The sequence below is a fragment of a genome, unplaced genomic scaffold, assembly GCF_019419815.1.
Source record: "Pyrus x bretschneideri cultivar Hongxiangsu unplaced genomic scaffold, Pyrus_bretschneideri_v1 Contig86, whole genome shotgun sequence".
NCBI lineage: Eukaryota > Viridiplantae > Streptophyta > Magnoliopsida > Rosales > Rosaceae > Pyrus > Pyrus x bretschneideri.
In genome coordinates this window covers 1,515,653-1,528,982 of record NW_025999827.1, presented here as the reverse complement: position 1 = coordinate 1,528,982, position 13,330 = coordinate 1,515,653, and the positions used below count along the sequence as shown (strand labels likewise).

The 13,330-nt window shown below is 35.6% G+C and overlaps 2 protein-coding genes across 2 annotated transcripts; both read left to right on the top strand.

Moving 5' to 3' along the window:
• Positions 1-3,015: 3,015 nt before the first annotated feature.
• LOC103936335 (peroxidase 17) lies at positions 3,016-4,816 on the top strand. Its single transcript, XM_009346172.2, has 3 exons — positions 3,016-3,301; positions 3,381-3,572; positions 4,071-4,816. Exons 1-3 carry the CDS (start codon positions 3,098-3,100, stop codon positions 4,662-4,664), a joined length of 990 nt encoding a protein of 329 aa, XP_009344447.1. The 5' UTR covers positions 3,016-3,097; the 3' UTR covers positions 4,665-4,816.
• Positions 4,817-6,866: 2,050 nt separating this feature from the next.
• Positions 6,867-8,596, top strand: LOC125473427 (peroxidase 17-like). The gene is made up of 3 exons (XM_048576206.1): positions 6,867-7,127; positions 7,237-7,428; positions 7,777-8,596. Exons 1-3 carry the CDS (start codon positions 6,933-6,935, stop codon positions 8,371-8,373), a joined length of 984 nt encoding a protein of 327 aa, XP_048432163.1. The 5' UTR covers positions 6,867-6,932; the 3' UTR covers positions 8,374-8,596.
• Positions 8,597-13,330: the final 4,734 nt, after the last annotated feature.

The following is a 13,330-nucleotide window of genomic DNA, read 5'->3' as shown; positions in this document are numbered from 1 at the left end:
AGAAAAATCTGTTAGAAAAAAAATTAAAAGAAGAATAAAGAAGAATATAAGTGTATTCGCAAGTAGAGAGAAAATGATATAATTTTGCTCACATAAGTTGCTACTTTTTTGTAGAATCTACTGTTTTTTGGGGCTAGATGTAGCCTCATTTTATGCTATTAAAAAAAAGAAATTGCTAACCCTAGGTGATGGATTTAGTCTTAATTTTTCGGCCCATTTAAGATGAAATTCTCACTAAAACTTGAAATGTAATAACCTCGTAAAAGATAGAACCTTCAGAGGATGCTTTAATAAATTAAGGACTGCAACAGATGACGAAATATGAGATAGCATGAGGTGGTGGGTGTCGCAATTGTTGACTGACGCAGTAGTAGCAGTGTCCCCACCAGCCCATCCATAACCTCCTATGTCGTCACACATGTCATGAGTTGGCCCCTTCAGCCAATTGGCTCCTGCTGCCTCCTCTTGTCACAACATACAAACTCACCTCTTATTTCCTTTTCTTCTTTTTTGGGGCAAAGAACCTCTTATTTGTCGACACCCATCCAAGAGAGAGACACGACGAGAATCCAAATTCCAAACCCCCTTTTTTGAATTCATCAGTCCATCGGTCAAAGATAATACTATTAAAAGATAATAAGATTAAATTTGTAAATAAAATTTATAAACTTAATCTTTTTAATATTACTCATCAATTAATCCATAACTCACAACACACCACTTGGACTCCCCTTTTTACTATTGATATTATTACTCTATTATTCTATTTGAAATAAAAAAAATTTAAAATGACGAAAATTAAAATACAAAAGTCAAAAAACTTAAGATTATTAAAAAATTTAAAATGATGAAATTTTATTTTTAAAATTTATAATTTTTTTTATTTAGTTAACCTAATAACAATAGAAGTTGAGTATGGAATTTTTTTTTTAATTTTTAAACTCTTACTCATATAAATTTGAAAATAAAATTTAAACTTGGAAATTAAAGGTCCCAAATTTCAGATTTTTTTTCTACACGAAAAGTCTAAATTTTTTTATTTATGAATAAAAAAAAAAGGAATTTGTACATGTCAATTATTAATTTTGACTTTTGTCAATTATTAATTTTAACTTTTGTCAAAATTCTAAATTTATTTTCTCATCCAAACACAGGCTCTTGCATACATTCAACAAATTTTGAAAATGAGAAATTTTATTTGAACCCATATAACCTTTTGCTACACCCATATTACTTTTAGTTAAACTATCAATATCTCTTTAAACCCAATTTACTAGCTAAACTACCCTCACAAACCTAATTTAATATGTAAATTTATCTTTACACCTATTTAGAAAATAAAAACTCAAAGTTAGTATTTTGCCACCATTCTATGCAGCACACATCACTCAATCTTTTATAAAGATTAGCATCAAATGACACTGCCAGCCACAACATGCATTTGAAGTGTTCATTGAATTTTTTCCTCATCGCAATCGAAGGAGACGAAAATTATCTCAAACTCTGTGCATTTCATAAAGTCTCATTAGCCTTTCCAAGGCCTATGCCAATTTGCAGAGAAGTAGAGAGGCACAATGCCTCCCATTACATGACCGATAAAGAGAGTAGGATTCTCTCCCCTCTTATTCCCATCCCCTTTCTTCCCCTCCTCTCACATACTGCTTTTTGTCTTCTTCTGACTATTAAAAATTAACACAAAATGTTGACGTGACTTAACCATAACCGTTCAAATAGGAAGGGAGGGAAGGGGAAGGAGACTAGGAGGGGAGAGAATCCAACTCCCCGATAAAGACACCTAATAATCTCATAATCAAAACAAGATTATGTTTTAATTATCATAATCAAGATAATAAAAAAAAATCACCTTTAAAATGAAGGCATATTTGCTATGCTTACTTGAAACTTACTTGAACCTCACGTTCCTTTATTTTCATGAAATTAAAATATTTTTGATATCCAACAACTGAATTAAATTATGAAAAATTAATATGGATTGAAACAAGAGGAAGAAAGGGAAGCTTTTGGAGACTACATACATTTGTTTCATCAAATATAAGGAACTCAACACCTTCAAATTTTAGGACAGTCGCTATTTTGATGCTATGCACTGCCATCATAACTACAAGCAAAGTATGACCTCCACCCTTCATAAATGAAATGAAAAAAAAAGCGTGACATTCACACAAGTAGTTAGACTTTAGATTTTAAATCTCATATATATTTCTGCTAGTAATTATATACGTTGGAAAGGGAGTTGATTTTGTTCTTAATTCCTAAAAAAAAAAAAAAATGAAGTCAAACTGGGATAAATCAATTCATACTTTAGTTTGAGCATTCATCATATAAATGAAACGAAAAAAAGCGTGACACATTCACACAAGTAGTTAGACTTTAGATTTTACATCTCATATATATTTCTGCTAGTAATTATATACGTTGGAAAAGGAGTTGATTTTGTTCTTAATTCCTAAAAAAAAAAAAAAAAAAAAAAAAATTGAATTCAAACTGGGATAAATCAATTCATAGTTTAGGTTGAGCATTCAAAACTTTAAAATCATTAATCATTGTTAAAAAATAACTTGTTTTTTTTTCTATGTTAGGGTTTGATTACTGTCACATCCCGGCCCGGGACGAATCACTTCCTGGGTTTGCTCCACCACCGTAGCACGATATTGTCCGCTTTGGGCTTACCATTCCCTCACGGTTTTGTTTTTGGGAACTCACGAGAAACTTCCCAGTGGGTCACCCATCATGGGATTGCTCTAGCCTCTTTCTCGCTTAACTTCGGAATTCCTACGGAACCTGAAGCCAGTGAGCTCCCAAAAAGCCTCGTGCTAGATGGAGATGGGAATATACATATAAGGATTACTCCCCTGGGCGATGTGGGATGTCACAATTACTATGTGTGGGTTTATTAATAAATTTTTATTTTATTAATTTTATTTTGTACTTAATTATAATTATGTAATAGGATAAAATGGTGGAACAAATAGGAGTGAAGGGAGAGAGATTTTTCCTAAATAAAAGCCCATATCGAAAACTGCAATTCAGGCACTCCCAAATTCAGGCACACAAACCTCTGCCTCCTATTAACTTAATGTCTCCTCTCTTGTTCCTCCCCTTCCTCCTCCTCCTTCTGCCCATAGCCGTGCCCGCCGCGCAACTCCGCCCCGGCCATTACTCCCAAACATGCCCGGAAGCAGAATCCGTTGTCCGGGACGTCATGAAGAAGGCTCTAGTCAAAGAGCCCCGCAGCCTTGCCTCTGTCATGCGCTTCCAATTCCATGACTGCTTTGTGAATGTAAATAAACAAAAACTTTCTGCAAAAAATTCCATATCTTTCCCAAGTTTTGTTAATCTTTAAATTAATATGCTTGTAGGGCTGTGATGGTTCTATGTTACTTGATGACACGCCAACAATGCTTGGAGAAAAACTTTCCCTTTCAAATATAAATTCTCTGAGATCTTATGAGGTGGTTGATGAAGCCAAGGAAGCCTTGGAGAAGGTCTGTCCCGGAGCTGTTTCTTGCGCTGATATCGTAATCATGGCGGCTCGAGACGCTGTTGCTCTGGTATCAAACTTTTCTTACTTATTTCATTACCTAAAACAGAGTTTTGATTTGTACATAATTTGATACGGATTTGTTTGCAATTTGGAAATTAGAGTCAGAATATCAGTCATAGATTTGCCCCCAAACATATGCACTTAAGCTTTGCATCGTAAGTGAAGTTAAGAGTCATTTGATCGGAATTCAAAGTAACCGAGGCGTAGTTTTCTAAGGGAATTATCAGTTGTATCTGTGAAGGGACTTCTGTACCTTTTGTTTGCTGTCAATTCTGGAAAACGCGCAATCAAATTTCGTTATTGCTCGGTCTTGGTTAAGAACTTAAGAGCTACTGATCAGTTCAAACTTGATATATTTGAAATGTTTTATATAATGTATCTGCGCTGTGGTCTCTTGAATCGTGTCGTCACATTTGGGTTTTGTAGACATGAATTTGCAAAAGGACTAAAATTCTTTCTGCTGTTTGTACTCGAAGATATAATGACATAATTTTGTGTTAATCAGACGGGAGGACCTGATTGGGAAGTGAAATTAGGGAGATTGGATAGCTTATCAGCTAGCCAGGAAGCATCAGACAACATTATGCCAAGTCCAAGAGCCAACGCAAGCTCCCTCATTGACCTCTTTGCCAAATTTAATCTTTCTGTCAAAGATCTCGTTGCCCTTTCGGGGTCACACTCCATTGGCCAAGGTAGGTGCTTTTCCATCATGTTTCGGCTGTACAACCAATCCGGCACTGGGAGGCCCGACCCTGCCTTTGAACCAAAGTATAGAGAAAAGTTGAACAGGCTCTGCCCTTTAAACGTGGACCAAAATGTGACCGGAGACCTGGATGCTACACCTTTGGTATTTGATAATCAGTACTTCAAGGACTTGGTTTTGGGGAGAGGCTTTCTGAATTCTGATCAGACGCTTTACACATATCCACAAACCAGGACATATGTTAAACACTTTAGCAGTAACCAAGGAGAATTTTTCAAGGCCTTCGTTGAAGGGATGATAAAGATGGGTGACTTGCAGTTTGAGCAGCCTGGGGAGGTACGAAGGAATTGTAGGGTGGCTAATCACCATCTTGGAGGGATGAATCCGACTTTCTGAATAGAGACTAGAGACAATACGCATTAACAAGGCTTATTGTGTTTATCATAATGTGGACGTTGGTTCCAACATACGAACATAGAATATAACGTAGTGCTGTAAATTGTTAGCAAGGCTTTTTCTATAGTAATCAGAACTTTCGGTTCTTCTGAGATTTGGTTAACAATCAAAACTTTCGGTTCTTCAGAGATTTGATTAACACTACTTTATTTACGCCGCTTCAACAGGATTGTTACAATTTGTGCTAGTAATTTTCATCGTATGTGCATTGTTTGAAAGAAAGAAACAAAAAGAAGCTAATGACGCTTACTCTCCCACAAATTTCAAGCACAAATTTCTGATGCTCGATTAGTTTTACATAAAAGAAATTAAACTGTGATTGCATGAACCGAATCAGGAGTCCATATACTACTCATAGAGTTTCTAAATACATTAATCTGCGCTATTCGTTGCAATGAAAGGATTTTTTGCTTGAGAAGTTTTAAAATGTCTTTGGACAGTGTGTTTGTTTGGTTGTTGAAATTTTTTTTTTTCGCTTTTTAATCCTGTGTGTAGCCTGTCACTTCCGGCTTGGCTTCTAGTCGTAGTTTTTCAACTTATGTAGCGGTCGGCCAGGCACACCTCGTTCGGAATCCCAAGCATTCTTTATGTTCCTCGATCTGTGTGTAATCTCAAAATGTGTGGAGTATTTTTCAACTTGATGCAGTATACTATACATTAAGGGACGAATGGAGGATAGAGTCAGAAAGCACTACGTTCGCACATGAAAATAAATAAATAAGTAACTGATGCATCTCCCACCCTTCCTTTTTTTTTTTTTTTTTTTTTTTAACATCAACAATAAAATTTCCAAAATCCCATTATTTGTTATGAATACTTTCTAACCTACGTAAGTATCTTCCGTTAAACAACCCTCATGTGCAGTCTCGCCTCCACGTGGAGAGCCGACAACACTATGTTAGACAACGTTTAATCATTTATGCAATAAGCCGGCAATACACATCAAGTAAATTTAATTATTATTATTAGAAAATTTTAACGAAAAATCCGAGATACTGTTCATTTTAACGAAAAATCATATTTTTACACTAAAAACTCAAACATAGTACTATTCATTTTAATCTTTTATTTTGTTTTTATCACTTAAAGTTTTCAAGTTTTTTTCATTAATTTATTATTTTATTATTATTATTAAAGAATCCATTCATAGTGAGATAATAAATGATTGTATTAATAGGAGCTAGTGATTGTTAATCTTCTACTTTTAAGCTCAAATGGTGTTGGGAGATGAATAACAATATAAATACACAATGCAAAGGAATAGTAAGTCGAAAGTGTGTCTGAAGGTGTGAAGTGAGATTAGAGTAATACTATTCATACCATGTTTTTATACTATATTTCTATACTACCTTAGGTGACATGTGATGTGGACAACCATATCATTTGAAAAATTTGCAAAACCTAAGAAAAGAAAGGAGAAAGACTCATCGTATACTACAATCATACTTTAATTAACTAATTTTTTTTTAATTATTAATTCATTAAATAATGAACTAAATTTAAAAATCTGATTAATTCAAATGATATGACTGTCCACGTCTGATCTTACCTAAAACTGTCCACATCGTGAGATTATCCACAATTGTCACTGTGTCCCACATGTCCACCATCGGCGATCCGGAAAAGTTTATTACTGTTTTGAATTGAATAAGGACCACTAGAGTTATTTATGTGGGTCAATTTGTTTGTTCAAAACTTCAACGACCAAATATTCCTTTCAACTTAATTTATATAAATGTACACACTACATTATTGCATTAACATCTTATTATACATCTTAGTTCAATTATTGAATCAAATATGATTAAATAAATTTTCGAATGTAAGCTAATCACGTTCATATTTGATTCGTTTAATGATATATTTATACTAAAAGGCAAGAGAATAAATTAGGATCGAATTCGTAATTCATGAGATTTCAATCAAAGAAAATTTTACTTACAAGTGGATGAAGAAAAATATCACTAAATCATATAACTTCTATATTTGGACGAATCTTCACCACCTTTGAAGATTAGTCAAATTAATAACTCTTTTTTCATTTTTTTGGTAGAAGGGGAATGAACCATTTCACATCCACTATCCATTGTTTCCACTAAATTCCTATGCATGCACGTGATGCAGCCCACAAGTTCAAAAAGCGCCCCCACATACAACTGAACCAATTGCTCACCTGCCTACCACTGACTAGTGCCTCAAGAATCCTCAATGTGTCCTCTCTTTTCACTCTTCATCCTACACATGATAACCGGCGCCACCGCGCAACTCCGCCACGGTTATTACTCGGAAACCTGCCCGAAAGCTAGATCCATTGTCCAGGATGTCATGAAGGTGGCTTTGATTCGAGAGCCACGGAGTCTTGCTTCGGTCATGCGTTTACAGTTCCATGATTGCTTTGTCAATGTAAGTGAATTATAAATACAAAACAACATTCTTTATTTCCTTACTGATTAATCCTAATTGTTAGTTGTTAATGATGAATTAATTAACTTGTATTATATCTGTAAATTAGGGTTGTGATGCTTCATTGTTGCTTGATGACACACCAACCATGCTAGGAGAAAAACTAGCCCTTGCAAATATTAATTCACTGAGATCTTATGAAGTTGTTGACCAAGTGAAAGAAGCCTTGGAGAAGGTGTGTCCAGGAGTTGTTTCTTGCGCAGACATTATAATCATGGCGTCTAGAGATGCTGTTTATCTGGTAATAATCTTTCTTATTTATCTCCTATATGCATGAACTTATTTCTGGTCCAACATACATTAAGGTCCGTTTGATTACCAAAAAAACTTGTTTGTAACTGCTTTATTGAAAATGAAACGTTACTTTTTTGAGTTTACAAAATTTAACTTTTAATTTTCAGTTACTAAAACCTAATAATTGAACTAAAACAATTATCAAACAAACCCTAAAATTTAACGTTAACTTGACTACATTTAGTACAGTCTAATCCATAATGAGCTCCAATGCGATGTAACAAGTGAATGATGAGAATCTTAACTATGACTGAAAGGAATATATTTGTATTTAACATGATTGTGTGATTATTAGACAGGGGGGCCTTACTGGGAAGTGAAGTTGGGAAGATTGGATAGCTTAACAGCAAGAAAAGAAGACTCAGACAACGTTATGCCAAGTCCAAGATCCAATGCGACATTCCTCATTGGCCTGTTTGCCAAATTTAATCTCTCTGTCAAGGACCTTGTTGCGCTTTCGGGGTCACACTCTATTGGCAAAGCTCGGTGCTTTTCCATCATATTTCGGCTGTACAATCAATCCGGCAGTGGCCGGCCAGACCCTGCCATTGATCCAAAGTTTAGACAAAAGCTAGACAAGCTTTGCCCATTAAACGTGGACCAAAACATTACCGGAGACCTTGATGCTACGCCTGTAAAGTTTGATAACCAGTACTTCAGGGACTTGGTTGCCGGAAGAGGGTTTCTGAACTCGGATCAAACGCTTTTCACGTTTCCGGAGACGAGGGAATTTGTGAAGCAGTTCAGCACTGATCAAGGTGAATTTTTCAAGGCTTTTGTGAAGGGCATGATAAAGATGGGTGACTTGACGGTGGATCAGCCTGGGGAAGTAAGAAAAAATTGCAGGGTGGTTAATAGTCATTCTTCTAAATTTCCAATGCATCCTAGCTAGGGTTCTTGAAGAGACTGGACAGTTGTAAAAGACTTAATGTTCCATTTCCATTGAGGACACCTTTGATGTTATGTATGGATCAGATTTTACTAACGGCATGGCTTATGTCATTTTATTAGGAAAAGAAAATCCCATAAAATGTTTTCACAATTGACAGAAAGCCTGACTTCTCATGTATTTGGCAATTATACCCTATATTCATCTTTTATTTACAGATGATCAATTTTCTAAAGCATCAATGCACGCAAACATGTTAATATATATATATATATACACACACATATGCGTGTGTGTGTGTGTAATATCTTTCTTCAACTGTAAGTGAGAGATTAGGTTAGTTTGTGCCATACTTTATCAGTCCCGAAACTACCAAGCATCGGTCAACTTAATACCTTCCGGGACCCACTGAAGGAGTCGTGCTGAAGCACCCTTGTCGAAGCACGAGAGTTTTTCTCCAACTAGGAGGCCAATCATAAGATTCACAACACGACACGTGTTAACTTCAAAATAAAACTCCTAAAGTCCCACATTGACTGCAAACGGAAGCGAGCGACTCTCCTCAACTATAAAATAAGACCGTTCTCCTACAATTAATCTCTAATGTCGTTATTGTACTTAAACTCGTCATTAGAACCCACTAATGATGATTATGTTTGAACCTATGTATTGTGTAATCTCTTCACTATTAATAAGAACTCCTCTATCCCGTGGACGTAGCCAAACTTAGGATGAATCACGTACATCTTGCTTCCATATTTATCTCTTTACATATTATCATCACAAGGTGGCCAAAGTAACAGTGTGAAGGTCACAAACTTGACATTTTATGTTGTTCTAAACTCACCGATTTTGTGCATCAACAAAGTTCAATCTTGTAAACAGAAAATTCAGTATCAATTTATTCTCTCCATTAATGTAAATATTAATTAGCAGCTCTTCTTTCTTGTATTTTGGCTCTGAAACAATGGCAACAATATGTGAATAATTCAAGCCTAAAGAGTTTAATTTCCATTCCTATCCATCATTGCTATCATCTAAATATTAAACTTGCACCATTTCAGTTAAATTTCATAGTGTAGTGGAAAACACTGGAATTACTTTAGACAAACATTGTCGGTTCCGCTCCAATTCAAGAACTTTAGTAATGTATTGCACAGTCTAGCTGTTAAAATACTTGAATTTAAGTTAAGTCACACAATCAAAGTGAATCACCGTCACATAATTTATGCATTAAGTGTTGTTAGTAAGAATCATACACTAATTTTGTGAAACCTATTTAATATGGCTTAGATAATATATGTCATAGCGGGACATTCGTTTTTTCTTAAAAAGGAGACTAACTGGTGGCTTTGTCACCACACTCCACCTATCTGAGGGCCGAGAAGACTCACAGAGGCATTTCAACCTCTCTCTGACCACCATGGTGTGATTCAGTAGCCCAAGAATGAAATCCAGGACGTACAATGTGGAATACGAGCCTAAAATTCATCCACAACCACTAGATCACCTCGTGGTGGTTATAGTTGCACATTGATTGATTGAATTATGATTGATAAGTCTCTCTTTCCTATAGTAAGGTGGATGGAGAGAAACCCTAGTCAATATAAAAGGCATATCCCACAAAACGAGCTTAGGGTTCAAATTACATATATTTTTTTAAGGGTTAATCTCAATTTACTACCTTGAAGTTTATTGGTTTCAACATTTCATGCATCAAGTTTTTTTCATCCTAGCCTAGTACCTAAAGTTAAAATTTTAGGACACTTTCATACATCTGTTGAGTTTTCCGTTAGAACCTCCGTTAACTGATGACACAGCGCCTACATGGACAATGACTTGGTGCCACGTGCCAATTTGGATCCACTTATATATTAAAAATTTTAAAAATTAAAAAAATTAAAAAATTAAAAGTTAAAAAATTATTTTTTTTTGCCTTCCTTTCTTCCTCTATCTCTCTCCCTCTTCTGTGAGAAAACCCAGAAACCACCAACCTTTACCTACAACCCAACCTTGTGAACCACCAGAAATAGGTCATAATCGAAGACCGAGAGAGAAAAATGAGAGCCACCACCGATCCCGATCCCGCCGCCGACCATAATGCGGAGCCTCCCTACCTAGTTCCCAACAACCCATCGGTTGTGTTGGCACTTCTATCTTGCCTACTTCTGTGGGAGATCAGCAGCTTCGAGGAGCAACGAGAAGGAACAATTGGGGAAATCTCCCAAGTAAGACTCAAAGTCAGTAAGTTGAGTACCTAAAAACCCTGAATTCCTGAATTAAAATCTGAATCCCAACTCAAATCCTAGTACCAAATTCTCGATACCAAAACCCAGGTCATGGCGTCTAACGACGAGATAAAGAAGACGTAGAAAGAGAAGAAGAGGATGGAGAAGCAATTGGCCTCCCTCACCTCCGTCACGTTCGACACAGACCTCTACGGCGACACTGATAAGGGCGCATACGTCTCATCGATCCTTGTGAATGATGATGATGACAACACGGAGGCCATGGACAATGAAATTACTTGGAGGATGGCAATGTCGTACACAGCCCCCAAGTCGGTGCTGAACAAGAGGCCGATAGGCGATGACGCCGATGAGGATTTGGGGTTCAAGAAGCTGTAAAAGATTATCGATCGGGAGGATGATTATCGACAACGGAGGTTGAACCGTATCATGTCGCCTGAGTGGCACGACCTGTGTGCGTTCGGGGAGAAGACTCCGGACTCGTCAGTGAGGACTTATGCCGATGTGATGAGGGAGGAAGCCCTAAAAAGGGAGAAGGATGAGACTCTGAAGCTTATTGCTAAGAAGATGAAGAAGAAAGAGGAGGCGGTGGCTCTCATTTTTCTCTTTCGATCTTCGATTGGGACCCATTTCCCGCGGCTCACGGGGTTAGGTTGTGGGTAAAGGTTGGTGGTTGCTAGGTTTTCTCACAGAAGAGGGAGAGAGACAGGGGAAGAAAGGAAAAAAGGAAGAGGAAGGAAAAAACAAAAAATTTAACTTTTAATTTTTTACGTTTTTTAATATTTTTAATATTTTAATATTTAAGTAGGTCCAAATGGACACGTGTCATCAAGTCATTATCCAAGTAAGCACCACGTTATCAATTAATGGAGGTTCTGAAAGAAAACTTAACAGATGTATGAATGTGTCCTAAAATTTTAACTTTAGGTACCAGACTGGGATGAAAAAAACTTAATATATAAAATGTTGAAAATCAAGAAACTCCAGGGTAGTAAATTGAGATTAATCCTTTTTTTAATGTCGTGTTATGATACAAATTGAAATAAAAATTAAAACACATTCTCAAGGTTTAAACTCTTTGGATTTAGTAACTAGAGGCCAATCTCATAGATCAATTATTGTTTTAAGACGCAAGTACAAAATTAACCATCTACTAACTACTTAATCACATTAAATAATTGAAATGGAATGCAAAATAAACAATTGGATTTAGTACTTATGGTCTAATTGAAAGATGAGTTTAAACTACAAACAAAAATAAAAAAATATCAAATATTTTATCTTATAATGAGGTGGGCTAAAATGCAAACATTAAAAAGTGAAGGGTCAAACCACAAATACCAAAAAGTTTAGTCAATTTAAAAAAAAAAAATGCAAAAGATCCCACATGGGGCTCTTCAAGGGTTAAGCGGGCACTAAGGAAAATGGAGGAGTTTCCATTAAAAATAATAAAAAATAAAAGGGAAAAGGGAGAGGGAGAAAGCTAAATCATTCCTTTTCTAGTTCAAAAGCAAATGTCCTCATTATCCATTGTTCTTTTGTCCTAATTGGGTAAGGTTTCCTAGTTTGGTCAAAGATGGAGCAAACATTGGTGATACTTTAAGACCAAGTTAAACAACTTTTTTTAAAAAAACAGATTTTCAAACTGTCTTTGGTGAGAAACAACTTAAAAAAAGATCAAAAATCCAAAATACAAAAATTATAAGAACAACAAGAAAAAAAGACATGAACATCAAGAACATAACCATGAAAATAATTTCAATATTTCAACTTTCTTTCTAGGTTTTCAAGCCAAAAATAAAGTTGACAAGGCCTAGGCTTTCAAGTATAAAAGTGTGTGTGTCAACAAAAACAAACAACACCCCAAACCTAAAAGGCTGAACCCCTCCAGGCAAACTAAGCCCCAAAATTTTGTTCACAAACTCAAACTTCATTCATGCATCCAAAACCGTTTTGCATACATAATTTTTTCAACTCTTGAAACACTTTTCTCAACTCTTGAAAAACTAAAGATAAACATAGAATATGTCATACATATAATGAAACCCATGTATATGAAATCCAAAAAGACACATGTTAATCAATGATAGAGGCCATAAAGAGACCACATACAAAATAAGTACAGACGATTTGATCTCGCTTTGTATTTCGTTGTGCTCACCTTGACCAACAACAATAAATAAATCAAATGGGATTTATAAAGTTTAAAGAATGTTAGCTATCTTCCCAATTTTCTTTTCTTTTCTACTTTCTCCACTCATCACTTGGCAAATGTATCCCAGTAACACATTTGACTACATAATTAATGTTTTAAAACTATAAATTCTATTTGTCCACCTTTACCCTTAATGAATTTAAAAATTAAAAATAAAATAGATTAATAGGGATCGATCCCATCCACTAACCTCTCTTTGTATTTCGTTGTGCTCACCATTCTCCCTTTCTTCTAGTGGTGGCCATGGTCTGGATCGGTTCGATCTGGTCTTACCCTCAAATTGAAATTGAAACTAGAAAATATCACCGGTCTGATTCAGGTCGGTTCTACTTAAATTATTTTCAAAACCATATGGTTCAGTCCATGCCAATTCCGGTTTGGTTTGGTTGGTTTTCGGTTTTGACCGAATTTTGTATTTTTTTTATCCAAATCCTCCTCTAATTAGACACATAATAATGCTATAAAAAGAAAAAAAAAAAGAAAAGAAAAAAAAAAG

Excerpts from the sequence above, each read along its gene's own strand:
- LOC125473427 (XM_048576206.1), top strand. The coding sequence starts at position 6,933 with ATGTGTCCTCTCTTTTCACTCTTCATCCTACACATGATAACCGGCGCC. Across the intron at positions 7,128-7,236 it reads TCCATGATTGCTTTGTCAAT|GGTTGTGATGCTTCATTGTT; the intron begins GTAAGTGAATTA and ends TCTGTAAATTAG. Across the intron at positions 7,429-7,776 it reads CTAGAGATGCTGTTTATCTG|ACAGGGGGGCCTTACTGGGA; the intron begins GTAATAATCTTT and ends TGTGATTATTAG.
- LOC103936335 (XM_009346172.2), top strand. The coding sequence starts at position 3,098 with ATGTCTCCTCTCTTGTTCCTCCCCTTCCTCCTCCTCCTTCTGCCCATA. Across the intron at positions 3,302-3,380 it reads TCCATGACTGCTTTGTGAAT|GGCTGTGATGGTTCTATGTT; the intron begins GTAAATAAACAA and ends ATATGCTTGTAG. Across the intron at positions 3,573-4,070 it reads CTCGAGACGCTGTTGCTCTG|ACGGGAGGACCTGATTGGGA; the intron begins GTATCAAACTTT and ends TGTGTTAATCAG.